At 35.8% G+C, this 19,463-nt stretch overlaps 2 protein-coding genes across 2 annotated transcripts; one reads left to right on the top strand and one right to left on the bottom strand.

Moving 5' to 3' along the window:
- Positions 1-741: 741 nt before the first annotated feature.
- On the bottom strand, positions 742-5,508 carry LOC110818657 (RGG repeats nuclear RNA binding protein A-like). Its single transcript, XM_022047599.2, has 8 exons — positions 5,382-5,508; positions 4,932-5,251; positions 3,928-4,240; positions 3,760-3,825; positions 3,486-3,618; positions 2,711-2,866; positions 2,557-2,613; positions 742-1,205 (listed from the first exon to the last, which is right to left on the bottom strand). The coding sequence occupies exons 2-8, from the start codon at positions 5,122-5,124 to the stop codon at positions 1,023-1,025; spliced, it is 1,101 nt and encodes a 366-aa protein (XP_021903291.1). The 5' UTR covers positions 5,125-5,251; positions 5,382-5,508; the 3' UTR covers positions 742-1,022.
- Positions 5,509-11,991: 6,483 nt separating this feature from the next.
- On the top strand, positions 11,992-12,330 carry LOC148255904 (uncharacterized). Its single transcript, XM_088220522.1, has one exon. The coding sequence runs from the start codon at positions 11,992-11,994 to the stop codon at positions 12,328-12,330; it is 339 nt and encodes a 112-aa protein (XP_088076648.1).
- Positions 12,331-19,463: the final 7,133 nt, after the last annotated feature.

Genomic DNA, 19,463 nt, shown 5'->3' with positions numbered 1-19,463 from the left:
AAACCAAATATTAACCTTACAACATACAAGGAAATATTACAAAATAAAGCAATACATCGACCAATCTTATTTCATGTGCTTGAATACATGCATATACAGCATTTGCTACTTTGGGGAAAAACAAAACCAAGACAAATAAGAAAGAACAGGCGGTATACATTAGTCATACTTGTATCTTATTACTTCATTGTTTTATACATACAAAATTTTCAAGCTAATTTATTAATTCTTTTTTTTTTTTTTTATTAACATATTACTTATTGACTTTGTAAATAAAAGTATTCTAGTAAATATAAAAATTATTAAATCAAAGTAAAAATGCAATTCTAGCAAAATAAAAGAGAAGAAAAACTCAATTTTTAAAGTACAATTTTGCCAAAACATAGTTTAATACTAGAAGTTTGCTCCTTTACTGTACGTCAGGAGCTACCACATACATGTAAATAGATAGATACAAGTTCATAATATATATATATATATATATATATATTAACAAAAGAACATATAGTTCACAAGCTTCCAAGCCATATACTTGGTCAATTTATATTTAGACTGGATAAGATAAGATAAAAGAAGATTTCAGTCCAATTGAATTCAGACAAACCTGTCTACTCAGATCTTACAAAAGAGTAATATTACCTTCTTAATGCATGAGCTCCTTCCTTCAATTAGTAGTTCCATGATAAATAAAAGGAACAAAGATGTACAGAGTCTCTTTCCCCCCTTTCTGGAGGAAGAAAATAAGGAAATAGTCTTGTTTCTATTCCAACAAAACTGACCAACAATTTCTAGTCATAAATAAATAGGATCCAAATTCTCAAGATAGAAAATCATAGCATAAAAATTAAAGACTACAAGCGAAACATGAGAAGAAAAAGCTGAAAATATACATTTTAAAACCTAAAATTAAAGAGCTTCATTCAACAAGAAACCACATTATTCTAGTCAATTTCCTGCCCAAGATTAAAGAAACCCAGAAAATAAAAAACCAGCATGACCTTAAAGCGGGGTTCTAGAGAATCTCACTTGCCGCCTAAAGTAGGAAACTGTCCAGGATCTTCAATGGATGGAGCCAACACATTGTTTCCAGCATTGTCTCTCATAAATCCCCCCCTTGAACCACGCCCACGTCCGCGTCCGCGACCACCAGGATTGTAGAACCTTTCTCCTTCAGCTGGCTTCAGGAACTCATTGATGCTGACAGACTGGACGAAACAAAGAGTCAGTTGTCTATCAACAGCAATGAGTAGCGGATTTTTATCACAAAGAATATAAAAGATCATGAGTGCTTAACCAAATAACAATTCAATCAATTTGCCCTTTTTAGTTTCTCAAAAAGATCCAATAGCACCATTACCATATGTTATCTTTGATGGATCAACTTTCTTGTCAACTGCACAAATAATTTACCCAACAGTATCTGTCTACATATCATTTACCTAAATGTACAAATCAACACTCAATTGAGCTGTTATTTCATATCTTCTAGAAACACATGCAACTAATTGATTCTGTAATTTACATGTGGATATTTTTGTACCATGGATTTTTAGTTTAGCTTTTACTAATGTTCAAACAAAATTTAAGCCGGTTTAGATGAAAAAAAATTGTTTGGCTGCACTAAAATGAACAACATCCTAAGGCCAACTTTTTTTTCAGTAATCAAAAGGATAAATTACCAAATTAATCTCCAAAATTTGGTACTAGTTATAATTTTGGTCCCTAATATTTTTTGTTATAATTTGATCTTTAATATTTTCTATTTATTTCAAATGTCCAGTTTCCTTCTATTTTTTTAATGGAAAAGGCTAAAATAGTTGTCATATTTGGTTGCTTTAAAAAATAGGTCAAAAGAATGATTTTACTAATAAATTAAATTCATATATCAATATTTAATAATAGTATTGAGTCTATTTTTGTTGCTATTGATTTATTAATTTAATTAATTAATCAAATTTATTTTTTTAAAATTATTCTTTTAAAAGCATCAAAAGGTGACTAACAATTTTTATTTTTTCTGTTGAGAAATAAAAGGAAACTGAACGCTTGAAACAAATAGAAAATGTTTGAGATCAAATTATAACAAAAAAAATATTAGGAACAACATTGTAACAAATGTCAAACTTCACGGACTAATTTGGTATTTACCCTAAACAAAAAGCTCTTTTAAAAAAATGTTTGGATCAAAATTATACCCTCCATAATCTTCAAATTTTCATCACAACTACTTTTTAACTGAAGGACCGAGAAATTCTCTTTACGCTCTAATTTTACCTCACATATCCGATTCTTATTCCAGCTTAAAGCAAAAAAAAAATTTAAAGCTCTTGGAGCTTAATGTCATATAAGCTTAAAGCACAAACAAAAATAACCAGATGCAAAGAGACAATAACCCAAAACCAAGAAGATATCAATAATAAATCAAAGAAGCTACAATACTCAAGACCAACATTATTTGAACAAAGACTACCACAGCATCAGAACACAAGGTGCACCATTTTTTTTGAAGGTTCTGCAATACCAGAGCAGAAAGAATGAACACAAAAGTGTTAATACCTTTTTGGCTTTCTCTTCCTTCTCTGAAGCCTCTTTCCGCTTATCCTTCTCAGAGCCCTAACAAGAAAGAGTAGCAGCCAAATAGCTGATAAGTTGACTAAGACTGAAATTAATGGCAGAAGAAAACATCAACAGATGGCCGTTAAGGTTCTACCAGTTTTATGAAAACATGATTCTGGCCCTTTTTGTTTGAAAGCTGCTGCATAGACTCAAACTCTTTAACGTCCACCTTCCTTTCCTCGGCCTTAACTGCCTGCAGAGCCTTCCTCTTCTCTTCCAGCACCTTCTCATACTCTTCAAGAGTCATTTCCTACAACAGAAGCGACAGTCACAAAGGCTTTCAAATTTCAAAGATAGTAACAAATTTACTTCATCATGGATCCATGCTGTTGTAAGCCATAAACCAAGCAATCCAAAGATAAAAGTCAAGAAGAAAATTTTGTCAAAACAAACTATGACTAAAGGCATAGTAAGACTCAATAAAAGCTTCACTTCTGAATCAGAAAGACAGAAACCTTCCTAAGTAGACAGTATAAACCCCTGGAATCTGTTGTTCAGGACGGCTTCAGCAGATCAAAGTAATTTTGGCAAGGGGATCCATTATAACAAACATACAATGTTGGAAATACAAGTTTAAAGATTTTCATAAGTGCCCCCACTTGAAAGAAGAAAAGAGAAAGTTCAGGAAGTAAAATGCCACAAGCTCGGGATGTCTAAGTAAAGACAACTGTTACAAAAGCGCCCTAAAGGACTGAACTCAAGCTTTATGTGCAATCCACTGACGTTACCAGTAACCTTAACTATAACAAAGGAGCACGCTGTGAATAATACCTGGATGCATGCACAGCCCAACCAATGCGATAGAGCAAAGGTATCAATTAATATCAGAAGAAAATTCTAGGTTTAAGTGAAAACCAATGTTCAAATACCTTGTCCTCAGGTTCTTTTTCTTCAGGTTCATTTGCAGGGCTTTCCTTATTTCCATCCGCCAAATCCTCCTCACCCGGGGGCTTCTCATGACTCAAATTCTTATCATTTTCTTGGACCAATTCCTCAGTCACCCTAAAGTTAAAAGGATAGAAAAGAGGTATGTCAATTGTTCTTACTTTGCACAACAAAGGTAAGGAAATTTTCATTTGTGCCTCGAGAACAATTTTCAGAAGAGAAAAATAGTGAACAAATCATGAGAAATGCTCTACTCACTGAGCAATATCATCCGTCTGAGTTCCCCAGTTACCTCTGCCAGACCCTTCCCGTTTGATTTCATTGCTATAGACAGAATAAATCAAGTTGCATGCATAAATACAGTGAGCCACATCAGGAAGAAATGAAGGTGCTATTAACAGAAAATAATGAATTATAAATATTCACCCCCGTCCAGTCCCACTACGGCGTTCATACATCCTCCTGGGCCTTTCACCATCACTGAGTTCTCCGTTACCCAGGCCACCACGTCGTCCACCATGATATCCACCACGAGGTCCACCGTAGCCACGCCTTTCAGAGAGCTTTCCAGCCTCCCCATCTTCAGGAGCACCTTGACCAGCAGGAACTCCAGTATTGCTGAAAGAGTTCTCATCATTGACAGAGTCACGTCTGTAACCACCAGTGCCACCTCTACCACGTCCATATCCCCGTCCACCTCCACGACCACCTCGGTTAGGTTCATTCTTTGCCTCCCTCACTATATTAATAGAAGGGATAACAAACAAATCAAGGAAAAGTACCCCAATCGATTAGAGAGATAATACTGATGCACCAAAAATAATGCTTTCCAAGATTCATGGATACCACAGACAATTAAAGAGAAACAAACAAAGAACTTATTGCCGCACACTAATAACATTTCAACTTGCGCATGTAAAATAATAAATGAATATCATCTAGCAGAAAAAATCAACATCTTCCAAAATCCAACTTCGTGTCTATTTTCCAAATTCTCTAAAGAGAAAGACTCTACAACAATAACGGCAAGTTTTTTTCCAGCTGCTGTATCAAGGATTAGAACAATCTCAAAATCTACAGAGAGAAACAGAGGTTAACCGTTAAGTACAAGATTTTTTACATAAAAAGGAAGAGGAAGAAAATACTTTTCAATTTGGTTTTTACAGCAAACATAAACTTTTAGAGATAATTAACTAACAAGCATCTGAATACACTTGAAACGTAACAGGACTTGAATAGGAGTATGCAGACAAGAAAATACACCCAAAAAGAGAGCACGAAAAGCTGAAGCAACAAATTACTCGTCCAACACAAGAACGACCAAAAGCGTAAACGAACAAATACATAATCAGAAAAAGAACATAAACCAAATATAGTTCACAAAAGATCCCAAAACAAAAGAAGAGAAACAGGCAACCCAAAAAGCTTACCAGCCTGAGCAGGAGGGAGAGGCTTGGAAGGTAGCTTAGACGGCTTAGTCGCAGCGGCGGCGGGAGGCTGCTTGGCCTGAGTCTGATTGGGCAGCTTCTTCGTTGCCGTGGCCTTTTGCTGAGCCGCGATCAGCTGCGAAGGATCCTCGTCATCAACATCACCCAACAAATCAAAGGGGTTCATGGTTGCCATTTGCGGTATGAGCGAGGAAGAGCAAAAAGCCCCAAAAGTTTCTAATAAGATTTCGCTCTTAAAAGGGCGGCCAGGAACCTAGTTTAAGAAAACCTCCATGGATATGTATGTGTATGCAAATAGAGATCTGTAACAAGAAGGTGAAAGTGAGTTAAGAGAGAGTGAGAGAAGGAGAGCAGAAAGATGATTAAAACCCTAGCCGCAAAAAGTGATGAGAGTTTTAAAAGAGAGAAGAAACCTAATCTGAAAATGCTTACGATTTATTGTTGGTCGTTGTTGGGTGTATGAATATAATATTGGTGTATATATTTATAGAAAATTCCTTTAGATACTCGAGAGCAGGTTTGTTTCCATTTTGGTGCTGCATTTCACCAGATTTTTACGAATATGCCACTGTGAAAATTCGGCCATTTCCTTCCAAGTTGTGTATGCCTTGGTGTTGGAGATGGCCATCTTGTATGTTACCAAGTAAAAATATAAGTTTATACTGACAATTCCAAAATCTTGAACAAATATTACAAAAGAAAAAAATTATACTCTTGCTTAGGATTTATATACTCTAAAAATTGATTATGACATTATTTTTTTAGGATGTGCAATTCTCAATTTAGAGTACGTATAATTAATATTTATTTGTCGTTCTTTTTGAGTATATATTTACATGTCTTTTATCTTTTAGTTGTTTTCTACGTCATATATATATTATTCAACTCGCATACTAGACCTGAACTCATAACTATATGAAACAAATTAAGCCACCATAACCTCATTTGGACCTAATTAATCTCCCTTGCTCTTTTAAAATAGAAGTTGTAGCTAAATCATGGGTGCTTCCTTTGTGTCATTCCCTTTCGTTTCTTTTCTTTGTCCTATTCCTTTATTTGTGTATAAACCTCATTCATGTGTTTTATCCTTTTATAAGTTTTGGTTTTGTCTTGTCTTCAATCTATTTGTATTTTGTTATCATTAGTGTTGTAACACCTCGTAATCTTTGTGTTTAATGTGTTGTGTAAAACTTTTATTTATATAGGTTCTGAAATTGTTCACTATTTAAATTTATATTTTAAGTTTTTGCATAATTTTGAATTTACTTAAAAATTACTATTATTATTTATATATTATTGTAATTTTTATCACTAATTTTTAAAATTTCAGGAAACGGATAAAAATGTAAAAAATTTCCACAGAAAAGCCAAAGGAAAACCCCCCCCCCCCCCCCTCGCGCGGGTCCTGTGTGTCACGCACACGCACACACGTAGCAAGCCAAATGTGCGCCTACGCGCACGTCCCATCCACGTGGAGTGTGAGGTGTGCAGTCTGCACGTATTAGCTCACAACTCCGTACGTCTATGTGCGAGCCTGCATGCAGAAATGCCTCGGCCAACGCATGCGACAGGCCTTGGGTAGTGCGAGCCACTCCTTAGGCAGTGTGCGCCACCCTTTGAGGGGCATGCACTGTCATTCGGCCAGCGTGGTCAGTGTGCCCACGACCTTCGTGCCGATCATCATGTCATCGTCATCTCGTCAGTCGTTTGTCAATCACGTCCGTTAGTCGTCATGTCACATCGGTCAACCTTTCCTTCTCTCTCTCCTCACGGATTCATGCCTTTGGGCATAAATCCAATGACCCATTTAATCTATAAATAAGGGCCCTTCCCCACCACTTCTTCATACACCATCTTCATTTTACTTCATTTAAAAGCTTTCTAGAGAGGAGAAAAGGAGAGAGCTATAGAGAGAAATGAAAGAAAAAAGAAAAGGAATGTAAAAAATCAATAAATTTTCAGTAAGGAAGATTTTGGTATTTTCTAGTACATTTTAAGGAGTATTTCTAGAATAATAAAATAAAATATCATTTGATTAAATAAGAAATGGCATGTGTATGTTTAGTAATTGTTAAAGCTTTATTTAAATATCTTATGAGAAATGAAGAGTAGTACTTGTATGGTTAAGTAAACTTATTTACATTTAAAATTTTATTACATGATACGAGTATGATGATATGTGATGTAATGCATGAGATGTTATGATTTTACTCAAGAAGCATGGATAATATGTAAAAAACATGAATATTATGAGAAATGATCATCGAAATATTATTGCGTGATATTTTAAATTAACATGATTTGTTAGTCTTTTATCTCTAAGGATTTTTATTTCTCTCCTCCCATTTGGTCTAAAAAGATGTGAGATGATCGTTCTCTATGAATGATGACATATCCTCTAACAAGAGCGGTTACGCGATATAATTGTACTGGTCACTGTGGTGACGTACGATCGTGACTATAGTTTACATGTAAGACCACTATAGTTTACACAACTATAGTCGTAGAACGTGTCATGGTTTGGCAAGCTGTAAATGTGTTGTAGTTTAGCAAGCTGTAAATATACTAAAAAGTGAAATAAACTTGTCTTTCTACAGTGGCATATGATAATCCGTATTGTCCTCACTAGATATAAGTCAGAATAATTTTGTGTGAAGAATAGATAAAAGATAAAAAAAAAGACATCATGATATGATTTATATTCGTTTTATTTTTTCTATTCTATGCATGATATGATTGCCTTGATGTTGACATTTCTTTTTTTAAAAAAAATAAAGATGGTTTTTTTAATATTGAAATGAACTTACGATGATCATTAATGGTACGTGGTTTATGGTATATTTCTTTAAAGTTTAAGCACCTTTAAGCTCTTAAAAATGTTGTTTAAATGCTATTTTCCTTATTGAGTTTATAGAACTTACCCATTTCCATGTCTCCCTCAAATGAGGATGATAGTGAAGAACCGCTTGTTGATTTACCCATTGAAGCCTTTGAGGATCCCATGGATCCATGAACTGTTATGAGCATATGTTTTGTTTTGCAATTTAATGAGTCTATTTTGAAGAGACTTATAGTTATTATTTTGCCAAACTTTGGCCTCAGTATTATAAGGTTTGGAACTCAAATTTTATATTTTGTAAGGAATTGTAATATTTATTCTGCTACATATAATTTATCTTGATGCACTCATAATCTGTTTCTATATTTGGCTTCTTTATATTATATTTAATATAAGGGATGTCATAAATAATATCATAACAGTTATGCAGAATAATCCCTTACACTGAGTCTATAGTCTAGGAAACCACCCTAGAGAACTTATGAGATTTCCTTTCTTGAAACTAGTCCACCAACTCATTGTTTCCCTTTTCATTTGTAGGACCAATGACTCAAGGGAGATTATCAGTAGAAAGAATTGAGAGACCTGAGGCTCAGGACTCATCGACCAGGGTAGAATTTACCGAACTCTTCCGAGTAATTCAAGGCCTAATTGCAGCCATATGATAAAACCAAAACAATCAGTGCCAACATCCCCTAGCCAAAGACTATCGCCTTGCTGACCACTCCATCTTCCATAACATTGTCGAATTTAGGAGATTGAACCCACGTCACTTTGAAGGAGGACTTGACCCCTTGGCCGCAGAAGTTCGGATTCTATAAATAGAAAAACGTTTCTCCGTTTTAAACATAACCGAAGAACATAAGGTCCCCCTTACTGCCTTTATGCTGATCGGTGAAGCCGAATACTAATGGCGACTTAAGAAAGATGTCATACCCTCACCCACTACCTTGGAAGTTTTTATGCATGCCTTCTGTGAGAACTTTTTCAATACGTATGTTCGAGAGAAGAAGGAGGAGGAATTTCAGGACCTCCGCCATTGGAACATGATTTTTAACCAGTATGCCACCTAGTTCACTTAGTTGTATAGGTTTGCCCTTGTGATGGTTACCCAAAAAGTTGTAAGTTGAAGGGTTTCCATGTAGATATCTACGATCGAGTACCAATACTGAGGCCCAACTCGTATGCCAAGGTGCTTCAACATGCTCAGTTTGCTAAATATCTCATCTTTGCCTGACACCAATGCGTCACTCAAATCCGCACCCAATAGCAGTAGTGTTGGCCACAACAACGGAGGAGAAGGTTGCTAGACCTTGGCAATGATCATCTTGACAAGAGACCCTGTGTTGCCCCTGCTCCTGCCCTACCCCCACTCATTAGAAACCCTACTAGACCTACCCATCATGCCAGCATTGTGGATGCTTTCACGATGATCAGTCTGAATGACGTTTGAACAACTTCTGCTATAAGTGTGGGAGCACTCAGTATTTTATGAAGGATTGCCATCAAAGGCCCAAGGACGTGGGCACCAGTTGCCCAAAGACGTGTCTACCACCTTGATGAGCCTGGTGCTCTTACCACTCCTGCCACACCCTAAATTCACAATACCACTGTGCGAGCCTTGATTGATACAAGTGCTACCCACTGTTTTATATCTTGTTTTTTTGCTTATAATTTAGATATTAAGTCTGAACCATTGAATAAAATATTAGCAATAGAAACACTCTCTAGGGAACTTTTAGAAACTCACTGTGTGTATAGAATAGTAAGATAAAAAAAGCTTTAGGAACAGAACTATTGGTAGACCTCATACTCTTAAATATTTTAAGATTTAACATAATTCTAAGTATAGATTGGTTGAAAAAATATAAGATAATTATTAATTATGAAAGTAAAGTTGTAACAATTCTCTCACCCAAAATAAAATAAATTGAAAACTTGTTCTGAAAAAGAAAATTTATACTTGTAAAAATTTTATATTTTGTTTGCTTTTCCTAACCTTGTGGTGAATAGGAACACAGACCCTGAGCCAACAATTTTTACAATCCTTGTGGTTTGTAACTTTTCGAATGTTTTTTTGAAAGAGTCATCAGGACTACCTCCCCTTTGGGAGATAAAATTTTTCATTGACTTGCTCCCAGAAACCGAGCCTATTTCGAAGCCTGTCTATCGTATGAGTTGTACCGAACTTGCTAAACTAGAATGCCAGTTCTTCGAACTCCTAAGGCTGAAGTTCATTTACCCCAGTCATTCTTCATGGGGTTCCCTTGTACTATTCGTGAAAAGAAGGAAGGTTCTCTCAGATTGTGTATAGATTATCGAGGATTCAACCAGGTGACAATTAAGAGTAAGTACTTCTTACCCTATATTGATGATATTTTTTATCAATTACAAGGTGTTTCGGTCTTGTCCAAGATCGACCTTAGATCTGGTTATTCTCAGTTGAGAATGAAGGAAGAAGATATTCCTAAGACAACATTTTGATGCTAGTATGGTTAATTCAAATTTAAAGTCATGCCATTCGGATTGACCAATGATCCTACTACATTTGTGGACTTGATGTCATAAGTAAACTTACCAAGGTTCTATAAAATTACGTGATCGGTGGATTGAGCTTCCTAAATCTTAATGAAGAGGTCAGGCAGGACCCAAATTTGGGCAAGATAAGTACCATTGCCATAATGATTCAAATAGATTGATTGCATTGCATCAACTAATTTCTAACTTGAAGTCATCATCTAGGCCAATATAGCAAATTCCTTCTGACTTAATGCATCTGCAACCACGTTTCCCTTACTGGATGGTAAAGGATCTTGTAGTCATAGTTCTTTAGAAATTCAATCCATTTTCTCTACCTCATGTTTAACTCCCTCTGACAGAATAAGTATTTCAAGCTTTTATGATTGGTGTAGATCTCGAATATTTGCCCACATAAGTAGCGATGCCAAGTTTTTAAAACGAAGACAACGGCAACCAATTTCAGGTCATGAGTGGGATAGTTAAGTTCATGAAGCTTTAGTTGCCTAGAGTCACAATCGACTATCCAAACATACTGTATGAGTACATTTCCCAAACCTACACAAGATATACCACAGAAAACCTAAAATTGTCCAATATTGTTAGGAATGATCAAATACCGTAGCAGTAGTGAGACAACATTTCAAGTCCATAAAACATTCTTCACAATGATCATCCCAATTAAAGACTATATCCTTCCTGGTAAGACGAGTCAAAGGAGCCGTAATCTTGGAGAAACCATCAATAAAATGTCGGTAGTAACCAGTAAATCCTAAGAAACTTCGAAGTTCAGCAACATTAGTCGGTTGGCTACAATTAATAACAACCTTGACCTTGAAGGGATCAACAGAAACTTCTTCATCAGAAATCACATGACCAAAGAAGAAAAATACGGTCTAACTAAAAAGAACACTTATTGAACTTGGCGTACAAGTGATGTTAACAGAAAGTTTCTAACGCACATAACAAATGGTCTACATGTTCATCACGATTCTTAGAGTACACTAGGATGTCATCAATGAAAAAAATGATGTACTGATCCAATGCATGACAGAAAACTTGACGAGTTTCCTGATTTTAGGATCACTGATGATGGTCTATGCCTAGTTTGAAATCGTATATGGGTACCTGTTGCAGTTAGGACGGATGTTCTAAAAGCAGCCCATGCATCCAGGTTATCCATCCATCTAGGAAGCCCCAAGATGTGACCTAAAGTGCCAGTATTGGTGGCCTGCAATGAAGAAGAACATTATTGATTTTGTCTCTTGGTGCCTTGCTTCTTAGAGGATTAAAGCAGAACATCAGAGATCTAGCAGACTATTGCAAGGCCTTCCCATTTCAGAGTGAAAGTGGGAATACATGACTATGGACTTCGTCACTGGTTTGCCTAGAACCAACTCTAGTCACAATAAAATATAGGTCATAGTAGATAGATTGACCAAGACCACCCATTTTTTTACCATCAAGACGACATATTCCACTAGTAAGTTAGTCCACTTATATGTTGAGGAGATTGTCTGACTCCACGTCATTCTTTTTTCTATTATTTCTGACAGAGATCCCCAGTTCACCTCCCAATTTTGAGATAGCTTACAGGAAGCTCTTAGCTTCAGCATGTATTTCAATGTTGCCTATCACCCCTAGACTGATGGGCAATATGAACAAATTATCCAAATATTGGAGGACATGTTGCCCGCGCATGTTCTTGACTTTGGTGACAATCAGAGTGAGCATCTTCCCCTTTGTGAGTTTGCTTACAATAATAGTTACAATTCTAGCATCAGTATGTCTCCATATAAAGCCCTATATGGTAGGCTCTGTCGTTCACCTACTTGCTGGAACGAGGTTGAGAACAAGCATCAGTTGGGACTAAACTACATCCAGGAAACCATTGACAATGTTGCCATTATTTGTAAGAACTTTATCACTGCCCAAAGTCGTAAAAAGAATTACGCTGACAACCAGAAGAGATCACTGGAGTTTGTTGTTGGTGACAATGTCTTCCTACAACATCTTCTCCTATAAAAGTAAAATACGGTTTGGAAAGAAAGAACAATTGAGCCCCTAATTTGTGGAACTTTTTATAATTTTGGAGTATATTGGACTTGTGGCTTATTGCCTCACTCTACCTCTAGAGTTTGCAGGTTTGTACAATACTTTTCATATTTCCATGCTTAAAAAGTACCACCATGACCATTCCCTTATTATTTTGCACTAATAAACTTAAGTTCAAGCAGATATGACTTATGAGGAGTTCCCAATCGCGATTCTTGATTGGATAAAGAAGGTCTAGTGCAACAAAAGGATCCTATTGGTGAAGGTACAATAACAACACCACACTCCAGAAGAGGCAATGTGAGAACTAGAGGAAGAAATGCGAAAGAAATTTTCACAATTGTTTGTAAAAAATTTAAAGGACCAAATTTTGTAAAGGTGGGGGAATATAACACCTCAGAACTTTAGTGCTTAATGTGTTGTGTAAAACTCCTATTTATTCGGCTTCTAAGGCTGTTAACTATTTACATTTATATTTGAAATTTCCGCATAATTTTGAGTTTATTTAAAAATTATTATTATTATTATTTATATATTATTATAATTTTTATCACTAATTATTGAAATATTAGGAAATGGAGAATACAACGGAAAAATTTTGCAAAAAAGCTACGGAAAAATTTTTCCAACCTGCACGAGCCCTGCGTGCCGTGCACATACATGCATGCAGCCATTCGGATGTCTGCTTGCACGCACGTCTCGCGGGGCACGAGGCACGTAGTCTATGCATGAGTCACATTACGCACAAACAGTGCGCAACTCCGCACGCCTGTGCGCGAGCTTGCGCACATAGGTGCCTTGGCCCGCGCACGTGACAAGTCTTGTGCAACACATGTCGTTGTTTGGAGGTTGTGCACCGTCGTTCGGTTGACATGTCATCGCCGTTTGGGAGGCATGTGTTGTCCCTTAGCTGGCATGTCCTCAGTTTTCGTGCCGACCGTTGGGTCATCGTGGTGTCGTCGGCTCTTTATCAATCACATTCGTCAATCATCATGTCACGTTGGTAAACTTTTCCCTCTCTCTCTCCTCACAGATTCACGCGATTTGGCAAAAATCCAACAACCCATTTAATCTATAAATAGAGGCCCCTCCCACCACTTCATCACACACCATCTTTATTTTACTTCATTTAAAAGCTTTTTAGAGAGAAAGAGGGAGAGAGCTAGATAGAGAAATGAAGGAAATAAAAAAAGGAACGTAGGAAATCTACAAGTTTTCAGTAAAGAAGTTTTGGTATTTTCTCGTACATTGTAAGGAATATTTATAGAATAATAAAATGAAATATTGTTTGATTAAATGAGAAATGACATGTGTATATTTAGTAATTGTTAAAGTTTTATTTAAATATCTTATGAGAAATGAACAACAGTACTTGTTTGATTAAGTAAACTTATTTATGTTTGAAATTTTATTACACGATATGAGTATGATGATATGTGATGCAATGCATGAGATGTTATGATTTTACTCAAGAAGCATGGATAATATATGAAAAACATGAATTTTATGAGAAATTATCATCGAAATATTATTGTGTGACATTCTAAATTAACATGATTTGTTAGGCTTTTATGTTTGAGAGGTTTATTTTCTCCCCTCATTTGGTCTGAAAAGACGTAAGAAGATCGCTCCATATGGATGATGACGTACCTTCTGATGAGAGTAGTTACGCAATATAATTGTAGGGATCACTGTGGTGATGTGTGACTGTGGGCATATTTTACATGTAGGACCACTGTGGTTGGCACAACTATGATCGTAGAATGTGTTGTGGTTTGGCAAGCCGTAAATGTGTTGTAGTTTAACAAATTGTAAATATACTGAAAAATGAAATGAACTTGACTTTCCACAGTAGTGGACAAAAATCCGTATTGTGCTCAGTAGATATAAATTAGAACGATTTCGCACGAAGAATAGATAAAATATAAAAAAAGATAGCATGATATGATTTATATTCGTTTTATTTTCTTTATTCTATTCATGATATAATTTTCTTGATGTTGACATTTCTTTTTCAAATAAAATAAAAATGCTTTCTTTAATATTGAAACGAATTTAGAACGATCACTAATGGTAAGTGGTTTATGGTATATTTCTTTAAAGTTTAAGAACCTTTAAAATATTAAAAATATTGTTTAAATGCTATTTTTCTTATTAAGTTTATGGAACTTATCCCTTTCCATATCCCCCAGATGAGGATGATAGTGAGGAACCACTCATTGATTTATCCATTGGAGCCTTCGAAGATCCCGTGGATCCAAAAACTATTATAAGTGCATATTTTGTTCTGCACTCTGATGAGTCCATTTTGAAGAAGCTTGTGTTTATTATTTTGCTAATTTTTTACCTCAGTATTGTAAGATTTGGAACTCAAATTTAATATTTTGTAAGGAATTTTAATATTTATTTCGCTGCATATAATTTATCTTGATGCACTCGTAATCTGTTTCTATATCTGGCTCCCTTATGCTATATTTAATATACAGGACGTCACAAGTGCCATAGTTATTTAGTTGGTATTTAGTCTACTTTATCGTGTCTTGTCCTAGTGTGATTATTGCTTATTCAGTCTGTGAACGTCATGGCCTTTTAAAAAACTTGCAAATATTATCCAATAAACGAGTCAATTTATAGGTTGTTGATATGGAACTCACTATGGATTTTGAGTTAACATAATTCAAGTGGGACCATGCTTTTTTAGGAAAGATAGTATTGAAGGAGTAAAATTCATTCCTAATGATTTATTTAGGAATATTGCTTAGAAAGAATTTTTTGAGTGGTATATTCTGCATTCTTGGGTAAGACAATGGCTTAGGTATACTAAATGGTATAACTTTGTGGTGTTTCCCCTAATATCACCATTGCTTCCTTTTTTGAGGCTTTAGTCATTAATCATAATTGATGTGAGATTATGACTAACTTTGAAAGATCTCAGTTTGGTATGATATAGCATATTTATGATATAGTCACCTTAAAAGGTCTCAATTTCCAAGTACCTATCCTGGATTCATAAGTTTTAATCCTTTATGGTTGGCTGATTGGTGGTGAGTGTAAAGGCACTAACTTCCTTGTGTCTACTATTGGTTTTGAGCAACCAACTATCATTACTTTCCCTATTATCACTCAAATTTTAAATGATATATGGAGAACACAACAGTTAGTTGAAAAATAAGGCTTAAAACCATTTTTTTTTATTTTACTTGCCAACCCGACCTCTAAATATAATGTCTTAAACATGGGGTATGAACTATTAAAGACAAGTCTTTAATACTTAAAACTTGTACCAATAACATAATCATCGAAAATCTTGATTTCATCACTAGGTGTTGGGTTAAAATTAAAGGCCCACACTTAGGGATGATGAATCCTTATAATGTAAACTATATAGGGATTTTATTGGGTTTGAATGTTGAGCTAGTTGGTTCCATGGGGTGTTAGTCTTATTATTTGAGGATTAAAGTGGCTTTCAATTTTAATAATCTTCTTTAATGATCTTCTTTCACTTAGTATGTTATATAATATAATGGAGAATATTTCTAGCTCTTTTTTAAATATAAGAAGGTACATGAGACTTATTATATGTATGGTCCTATCTCCCATCTATTGCCCTTTTATCTAATTATTAAAACAATCATCATTATTTCTCCTTGTGGGAAATTTTTTATGCCATTTGCCCCTAAAATAAGCCTAATATGTAAAATCTTAAATACTTAAAAAATAAAAGGGAGTCAACTACCAAGTAGTTATGAGTGCTAATAACAAGTTTATCATTTCAGCGAAAGATAGAAATCCCTTACATAATGATCTAGGGTTAATATTTACATCAAAGTTCATAAATTAACAATCTTAAATATAAAAAAAATAGGGTTCTTATAAAATAACTACATCAAAGTGCGAATTTAACTATTGCACTCAAATTATATGCTAGAAATTTACTAAAGATCCGCGAATGAGTCCAAACAAGCTTTCCGTGGTAATCCAGGGAACAACTCCTCAACTTCCACATTATTTAAGGTGGAGGGGCACAGATTATAGGTGAGTTCCATGTAAACTCAATAAGTGAAACAATATTTGAACTATACAGCTAAGGTTTTAAAAGTAATTAACTTGAACAACATTTCTATATAAACCTCTTACCTCGGAGGATTATCGCATGATGGAAAATTGAAGTATTTAGAAAACCTTTTTTGTGTTTTTTAAGAAAATCCAGTGAATAGGTTACAAATCAAACAGAGAAGACAAAAAGTCAATGTCATAAGCAGGTGTATTAAGCCACATCAAGCATATCAGAACATATCAGGTATTCAATAAAAACCAAATAACCAGAATATTCAATAATCCCATAATAAACAGAAGAACCATCATATAAAATTATCATAGAATACCACTAAGTATCATGGTCATGTTTTATTTAAGCTTTTTAACAACCTTCATGTGAAACCGTTCAAAACATATATATGTTGAGGGGAGAACCATCCCCGACTACTATTATGAATGACCATCAATTTTCATTTCATATCGATATAAACTAATGACCATGGACGTATGTTGCCACTGTGGTCATATATACCATCACGAACCCACTCTTATAAGAGGGAACACTAACTCTATTTCAGACATAATCTAATTACCATAGCAGTATGTCGCCACTATGGCTCCTGCACGTGCAATCGCAAATAAAATCTCTTCAAAGGAAAAACCATCATTCATATGGAACGGTTCACCAATAATTTTAGATCATAGAGTAGGGAGAGATAAAAATTCCTCAAAGATAACAGTCAAACAGATTTTTATTTTTTTTACTTTTGTATTCAGTATTCATATCAATCATACTTTCCGAACCCAGTGGGGTTCAATGACATATCCGACCCAAGGCTTTCATTTATGATCACATATCTAGAATTCGGTGGGGGTCCCTATAACACCTCGCCCATCATTATGCTAAAATGATTTAGAAACCCTATTTATTCGAGTCTTTGGTCGCGTTAAACTTAATTAATTTACGTTGCTTAATAATAATCGTAATTCATAATTTTGATTGATTTTTATTTATTTAATTTAATTTAATTTAATTTATTTTAATTAATTTTATCCTAACTCATTTAATTTAAATATAAAAAATTGAGGAAAAAATCAGAAAACGGCGAATTGGGAAGAAAATCCCGCAGGAAAAATCTTGGGAGGAGTCTAGTTGCACGCGCGGGTGCTGGGCACTATGCGCACGTGCATGCACGCACATTGGTCACGGTGCGCACGTCCCATCCGCAACCATGCACGCACATACGCACGTACGGGACGTGCACACAACGTGCTCGTCCCCTTCACGTGGAAGATCGGGACATGTGCACAATGCACACCTCCCATCTGCACGCAGGTCCCATCTGTGTACACAGCGCAGGGTCAGGACCTGCTCGCGTCCTGTCGCACGCAGGCGGGCCGTCCACGCGTGGATAAACATTGCACACTGTGCGCACGCCGTCCGCGCAATAGGTCGGCACAGATAGCCTTATGCGCCTTGGGGTTGTGCGCGTGGTGCCCAACGCGCCTAGGCCTTGCGTGTGCGGCATGAGGCCGTGCACCTGTAGGCTAGTTTGCAGCGCGCTGACCAGAGCACTGCCGCCTCTAGTAGTGCGTCATTGCTGCCTTGGTGCGAATTCGATAGTTTCAAAATTCTATAAATTGCCTTCCCTCTTCCTTTCCTCTGCACACCTCCATTCTTCTATTTTTCAAAGCTTTAGAGAGAGAGAGAGAGATAGTAGTCTAGTGAGAGAAGAAGAGAAAGAAGAAGAGAAAGAAAAGAGAACGGTGAAGGAGAAAATATCTAGGTTTCAATAAGGAATGTAGTATTTCTTTTGATGCCTTAAGGAATATTTTTAGATAAACTAATTAAATATGATTGTTATTTGCCTGTTTTGTATGTCTCTATGTTCAGATGAGTTGAATTGTTCTTATTTTTAATTATGTTATGAGAATTGTAGACACTTGATGAATTTGCATGTAACAAAGTAAAAAGTATAAAAAAAAAAGAAAAAAGTGGAATGAAGGTTGTATGATCCGAAGTGTATCTGTATTGATATGCATATTGTATCAAGTGTCTCGTTAGATTTTTTATCTCTGAGGAGTATCTATTTCCCTTGCTCTTCAAGGTATCTGTTTCTCTCCCCCCTATCTAGTCTAGAAAGACGTAAGAGGATCGATCCCAATGGATGACAGCGTGTCCTTTGACAAGAGTCGTATCGCACTATCTGTAGGGGTCATTCGTGGAAAAATAATGTTGTGACTATAGATATCTGTTATTGTTATTTCATCATACGATACAATCATTATGCATCATACCTCACATATTCATGTCCAAATAATTAGGCACCAAAACATCATAGTAATCCATTCATAAAATCATTAATATCACAATTTAGTTTAACTAAAAAATGTACTTAGAAATGTAAGAAAAAATACCAAAGAGTCCTTTACTAAAACCGAAGTAAAATAAGTCTTTAAACAAGGGAGAAAAGGACTTTTAGAAACTCTTGAACAAGTTGTTAGAATTCCAACTTTTTTTTCTTGCCTTTCTCTCTCTCTAATCTCCTCTCATTTCTTCCTTAAAAATAATTTAGAAATGCGAGAATAAAATGATGGAAAAGAGAGAAGAATTGAATGTGTGTGCAAATGAGGAGAAGATGGGGTTTAAATAGGTTTTGGGAGACACTTATCGAGCATATAAGAAAACACATGACAGAGTGGGTGGCCGGTGGTCCCACACGACATGGCCCAGCATGCCCAACGGGACGTGACAACCATTGTCCCATCGGTGTACAGCTGATAGCATGTAGCTACGCACTGTACGCGATGATGTGGCATACTGTGCCAGTGCAGGTGGCCATGCTGTGCGCTGTGTTCAGCCATGCTACGCACTGTGCTCACACAGTGTGTGTGCAATACACACATGTAGCTTTGCCCGGGTGAGGTGACCGTGCGCAATACGTGGTCACTTCTGTGGGATTTTGGGGATTTTCCCTCTTTTTTCCACTTTTCTTATCTTTTTTCTTTTTCTTATATTTTCTAAAAATGTTACAATAATTATAAAAATAAATTTAATTCAAACA

This window comes from Carica papaya, chromosome 5, assembly GCF_054855325.1.
Source record: "Carica papaya isolate Zhongbai chromosome 5, ASM5485532v1, whole genome shotgun sequence".
Lineage (NCBI taxonomy): Eukaryota > Viridiplantae > Streptophyta > Magnoliopsida > Brassicales > Caricaceae > Carica > Carica papaya.
Note: the sequence above shows the minus strand (reverse complement) of the source record. Positions and strands in the feature narration are given on the sequence as shown.